We start from the raw sequence: 6,022 nt of genomic DNA on the forward strand, positions 1-6,022 counted from the left end.
TGGAGCAGGGGAAAAGGGTGTAAGGACTCCTTTTCCTTTAAGAAAGAAGCAGCAGTAACAGCACGGAATGAACTGACCTGCACTCCCCCAGTCCCTGCCCCCTGTGCTGCTGGGGGGAGGAGACAGAGCCGGGAGGAAAAGGAAAGGGGGGGGGGAAGGTGTCGGTTTTAAGATCTGGTTTTGTTTCTTTCTGTCCTCTCGAGTAACCGGTTTTGTTTCCCTTTGTCCTTCTAAGCAACCATTAATAAACTGTTTTGCTTTGAGAAAGCCCTGTCTGGTTTGCCCGGGACCATGGTTGGTGGGTGCTCCCTCTTGTCTCAACCCTCAGTCCCTTTTATTTTTTTTTTCTCCTCTCTACTTTACTGGAGAAAGAGCGACTGTGTGAGTTTTAGTTGCTGGATCAGCCTAAAACCACGACAAACGTACTTGGCTCCACGCAGGTGTCCTCGTAGTCCCAGCAGCAGTCCTGACGTTCCCTGCAGTCACTGTCGCACCGGCAGCCAGACGCCGCTTTCCCATGCGGCTCATCGCACTGGTGTCTGCAGCTGACTGTAAGGAGAAGGCAGTGAGTCTGAGCGCTCGGATAACCCTGTCCCAGACTGGTCAGCTGAATGGATCATGGGCATGGGATGCACGTTTAAGGAGAAATGTGCTGAATAATTTCACAAATCCATTTCCCCAAGTCATCTCCCAACGCAGTCACTAGCCCACAGGTTGCCAAGGCAAAACGAAAGCCATAGGAAGTCCTCTGGATGCTGAAGGACCTGGTGGGTGTTTGTGCCCAGGGCCTGTGGCAGGGCTGTTCCCGCAGCGGGACAGGTGGCACAGAAGGCAATGCCCAGGTGTCTCACCCTCCTGGCACGAGGAGGGGAAAACTGGCATCGGCCCTGCTCATTTCTGGGTCTGGGATGCAAGAGGAAGAGCAACTCCTACTTTGGACATTTCCTAGCGTTCCTGCCAGGGAGCTGAATGGGATGGGGGCTTCCTCAGGGCCGGGTGCCCAGGGCCATGGGCTCCCTGGGGGCGGTGGGCAGAGTGGGCAGCCAGGGCCTGTCCCACTGCCCTGGCTGGGAGCAGGGCAGTGGGGGGCACCAGGGCAGCCCCAGCCTAGGCACCAGGCACCTCCCAGGGGACAGGGACGGGCCAACGCTGTGATGTTGGCTGCGAACAAGCTTGGCTCGGCGGGACCCATGGCCAGTACAACGTTCTGTGCAAAAATACATGGATATCCACAGCTTTAGTCTTCCCTGTGACATACACCTGAGGAATTTGGTCATATGAAAAACCAGGACAGTTGATTAGGAATGAGAAAGAGACTGTGCTTCCTTGAATTCCTCCGGTATGAGATTACGATTGTTTCGATTTCTAAATGAAGTGATTTAATTAATTCACCCTGTGGTTTGTTTATTCTCACCTGGCTTGACCTCCTGATATGAAAATGCTACTTTGTTTTTCTAACTGAAAAATAACCTTCCACCAAATGAAAGCACTATTCCCTTTTTACCATAGTTTCACAGAAACCAAAGTTTTCAGAGAAAATTTATAATCGGTTTTGACATTGTCCACCTGAACTATGCCAAATGGCCTGAAGTGTGAGTCCCGAAGATGGTCCAATGATGTTTCATCTACAAAATATATTGCACTCCTATCTCAAATTTCCTAAAAGTGTTATTATAAGAAAATTTCCAAACCTGTTGTGATCTAGGTTTAACACTTCTGGAAAGAGAAGCACGGCACTCAGTGGTTTAGGATACGTTTTTCAAGTAGATTGCAAGAGTACAGTTTTTATACAACTCAACCTGAAAAACGCAAGATCTTTATTTTCAGAGGTGATAAGTTTTCACAGAGCATTTACATCATGCTATAAAAGAGTCTCTGCTGAAGGCCTTTACCAGACCTAGCCTCAATTATGCTGAAATTATCATAAACATACCTCGCTCCTGGCCTCCACGGTTTAGTCCTAATCCTAAGCCTAGTCCCAGGGATACAACCACCAAAGCACACAGCAGAACCTGTCACATAGACACACAAAAATTAAAGTTCACAATTGTGGTAAATTGTTACGTTTGTTAGAAATTAATTGTGTGATTACTTCTATGAACGTGTGATGTCTTATGAAGTATTCATTTCTCTGAATTTGTTCATCAAAAAATTGGAGACATTCTGAGCCTGAAGATAGGAGAGGCACAAGAATGATAATCCTCTGAACTGCTTACAAGCCAAGGCCTTAATATTGCACTTTTAACCTATGGCCATGTTGCAATCTGGCAGTCTTTGCTGGGAAAAAGATAGCAGGAAGTAATCAATATATTTCCTCATTTTGCAAACTCTTTGTCTGTGTAAAAAGAAGGCAATTCATTTTATTTAGCATGTGTATTTTCCTGAAATGCTCACAGGGATTTCTTAAGAGACTGAGCTAGATTGAGGCTGCAAGTGTCACATTTTCATCCACATGCCAGTTTCTCGTAATAAGTCACTCCACTAGTGAGGTTAAGAGGAAATTGGGAAAAGACAAACCGCTGAAGGAGATCTCATCACAGAAAGCAGCATAATGTTTGGGAAAATAACTGAGGAGACCTCTATCAGCTTAACAGACACTCAAGAAGAATGGCGATGTACGCTGGCTGAAGGGCAGAGTGAAAAGTGACAACCCTCTCAGAGTACTTCGCACTGTGTGCGCTCTCCCCTTCACTTAGGCAACGATGGGAAAGAAGATGCGTATCACAGAAAAGTACCATAAACCAGACCAGTTTTCTTTCCATTTTTGCCTCAGAGCTTTCTTTTGTCTTCTGCCATTTCCAGGAACCACCAGGCACTAGCAAATACTAAGATTCAAAATAAAGTAGAAATAAGAGATGCTTACCCTCATGCCCAGTATCACTGTAATGGAGCCTCTTAACTGAGACTACAGCAATTATAAGGAGCTGAAAAAAAACTGTACCTATGGGTAGGATATAATCAAGTGCACATATGCTGTCCTGTTACATTTTGCCCATCTCTGCTCACAAAAACACTCTAAAAACCTCTCTTTTGTTACCACCCATCCTGCCTTGCAGGTGCCGGGCAGCAGTGTGGCTGCAGGGAGGGCTGTGCAATTCTCAGCCATGGGTGTACAATTTATCCATGGAGCAGCTCCACGCTGGGACAGTCTTAAGCGCTCATTATTCCTTCCCATAGACCAAGAAGATCCAGGCGTGCAATCCAGAAAGTCAGGAGTGTGGCATGCTCCAACTAGCCCTCTAACAGGGACAACCAGGAGAGCTAACTGTGAGTCTGGTGCAGCACATACCTCTTCCTCTGGACAGGAACAGTTGGAAGGGCTCCTCCCAGATCCCACACTTTTTCTTCCTGCTGCTATGATCCCTGCGATCATGCTCAAAAATTTCCTGTTTCTCCCTTGCTGCCCACCTTCTCCAGCCTTACGTCACTGATTTTTTCCCAAGCAACACCAAACACCAGCAACACCAAAGCTACTTCCTTCAGACTTTCTCTCTCCTACTTCTACTATCTTCTTGCTGCTCACTCCCTGTTTTTTGTACAGGAAAAAGTAGGAATGGGAATGGAAATGCTATTGGTGAGATAACTGGGTAGGATAAATAGATGGGATAAGTGTGTTTGGAAAGTTTGTCCAAAAAGGCAGAAATACTCAAGTCTCTTGAAGACAGACCCCAGGTGTGAAGGCAGCAGTTTAATCCTACATCCAGTCAGCAAGGACTGAGAATCAGGGGGTGCATTTGGGCTAGGACAGTGGCCACTCTTTCTGGGCAGGGACGATAATGCTGCCAGGGTAACCTAACAGGTCTTGTTTCCCTGAGCACAGATCAGCCCAATCACCAGGACATGCACTTTTCACCTTAAAGTCCACTACGGTTTTACCCTCCATTTTCATTAAAAACTCATATTTGTAATTGAAATAAACAGATGATACTAAATTGAAGGTACAGCTAATACAGCAGCAAACGTTTCCACTGCTGCAAGCAATGAGAGCTGAAGTAAAACCCCAAAACTCATAGCAAGTGTACAGATGAGATGCTGCATTTATTATAGCACTTACACAAAGATCCCTGATTTTGGGATATTCATCCTCAAGGTGAAATAACATTGCTAGTACCTACTCAAATCTTCAGACTCTCCACAGCTAACTTCTATGTCTAAATTCAGGACTACAGCTAATTATTCATAAAAAAGTTGCTCCTAACGCATATGCTCTGTTCTGTGGAGGACTTATTAGACACTGTGACTACTGTTTGTGAATATAAAATTCTCTGCCTAAGCTTTCAGGAGAAAGTTGCCAAGGAAGTACTTCATGCATACAGTTTATCAAAAGGGCAGATAAACTGTGTAGAACATTAACAGTTTACACCTCCATTATTTAGATTTTGATTTTTCACAGGCAGGCATTTGAAAACTAGTGCTTTTGGAAGAATGAACCTGTTTTAGGATACTTAAAATTCTCACTTCACTCTTCCAAGAACCTCTTAAAAGTATAATTTAATTTCCATAATAGTTAGGTATTTTCCCACATTGTTCCTCATGATTCATTTATTTGTACTCAAGACTTAAGGAAAAAATGTCTGTTATATTATCTTCTCTTTTTTTTTCTCAATTTCCAATATTTCCCTTATATTTTACACAATCCTTGCACAATGCAGCACTAAATAGGAAGTTGTGCTATGTGAATTGTTCTGATGACACAGAGCTAAAGAGTATCATAACCTGACTCTCTTTTTCATAAAGCTGTTTTCAAAATTAAGTTTTAAGTCATTCAGTACCTGTTTAAATTCCAATTTACAAATGCAAGAGCTTGTGCAAACATATACACGTTCATATATATATCTCCCCCCATTTAATGTTTCTTCTGTGGTCACGAACAGAAGCTTTAAACTGTGTACTGGCTACAACAAAAGATTTAAAAAACATAAGAAAAGCCCTACACATTATTATTTACAATTAAAGCCCTACGGAAGACAGAAAGAGTTGACACAATGTTTGAGATGTGGGACTGACAATACTGTACAAAATGGTTCATTAGACTTTTCCCACGATTTGATTCCTGATTGCTTTTCACCAACGCTTTGCCTACATGTTCTGTTTTGTTAATGACAAATCCAAAGGTTAAAAAGTAAGCCAAAAGGAACTGTGGCTCCTTTGGCCACAAACACACCTGTTTTAAAAAAAAAAAATTCATAAATTAAGTATTGAAGCAATGTCTTTACTGCACAAAAGAACTGTCAAGTTATTGTAGCAAAACAAGAAGTGCAGTTAATCTCCAGAAAAAAAAAAAACCCACACAAATTTGCTTGATAAGTACTAGAAGAACTTTAGAAATCTGCCAGACAAGTTAGTGCATTCATGCTGTAAAACTTCAAGTGCCCTGAATGATGATATAAATACAATGAAACTTGTAAAAATTCTGCAGATTTGAGAATTGCTAAAATAGCAGCCCTGAAGAACAGCAGCTACTTACAGCACAGATGGCTTTGTATTTCTGGAGGTGTTTTTTCTTCACATACTCTGCTGGTTTTAAAGACACCTCGTCCAAATGTCCGCTTTGATGCCTGATGATATCCTGAAGCTCCATTTTGCCGAGATCTGCCTCGTGGCTGCACATATGCTGCATTCCGCAGCCTGCCCAGCTGGGTTAGCTGCGACTAAGACGCTACTCCTGCTTCAAGTGTGTACATACCTTGTTCACAGGTTTTTTATGAGATCCTAGCTTTTGCATCAGTGATAGGTTTGCAGGAAGCCAAAGCAAGCAGAAAGACGACTCGGAATGGTCAAAGGCTGAAAAGCATATCTGTGACACTGAACCTGCCTGTCATATTTCGAGATAAGGATGGCGTTAGGCAAACTCTTAACTGGAGATTAGGAGTAATATGTTGCTAAGCAATAAAATGCAAAAATGACACAAATTCAAGTACTCAACTATTTGGTTAAAAGCTTGTCATCCAGAGTATTTCTTATCTTCAAAGAAAGTGTTAAATACATTAAACAAAACCAAAATGAAAGTAGACAGTTTGGT

At 42.9% G+C, this 6,022-nt stretch overlaps 1 protein-coding gene across 1 annotated transcript in view; it reads right to left on the bottom strand.

The window, feature by feature from the left end:
* Positions 1-5,611, bottom strand: part of ENPP3 (ectonucleotide pyrophosphatase/phosphodiesterase 3) — a 45,207-nt gene extending 39,596 nt beyond the window's left edge. Inside the window, exons 1-3 of the mRNA XM_086632078.1 lie at positions 5,468-5,611; positions 1,934-2,012; positions 427-549 (exon numbers count right to left, since the gene is read on the bottom strand). Of these exons, the coding sequence (XP_086488204.1) occupies positions 427-549; positions 1,934-2,012; positions 5,468-5,611 (346 nt within the window). The remainder of the gene's footprint in view (positions 1-426; positions 550-1,933; positions 2,013-5,467) is intronic.
* Positions 5,612-6,022: the final 411 nt, after the last annotated feature.

Source organism: Tauraco erythrolophus, chromosome 2 (genome assembly GCF_009769465.1).
Source record: "Tauraco erythrolophus isolate bTauEry1 chromosome 2, bTauEry1.pri, whole genome shotgun sequence".
Taxonomy (NCBI): Eukaryota; Metazoa; Chordata; class Aves; order Musophagiformes; family Musophagidae; genus Tauraco; species Tauraco erythrolophus.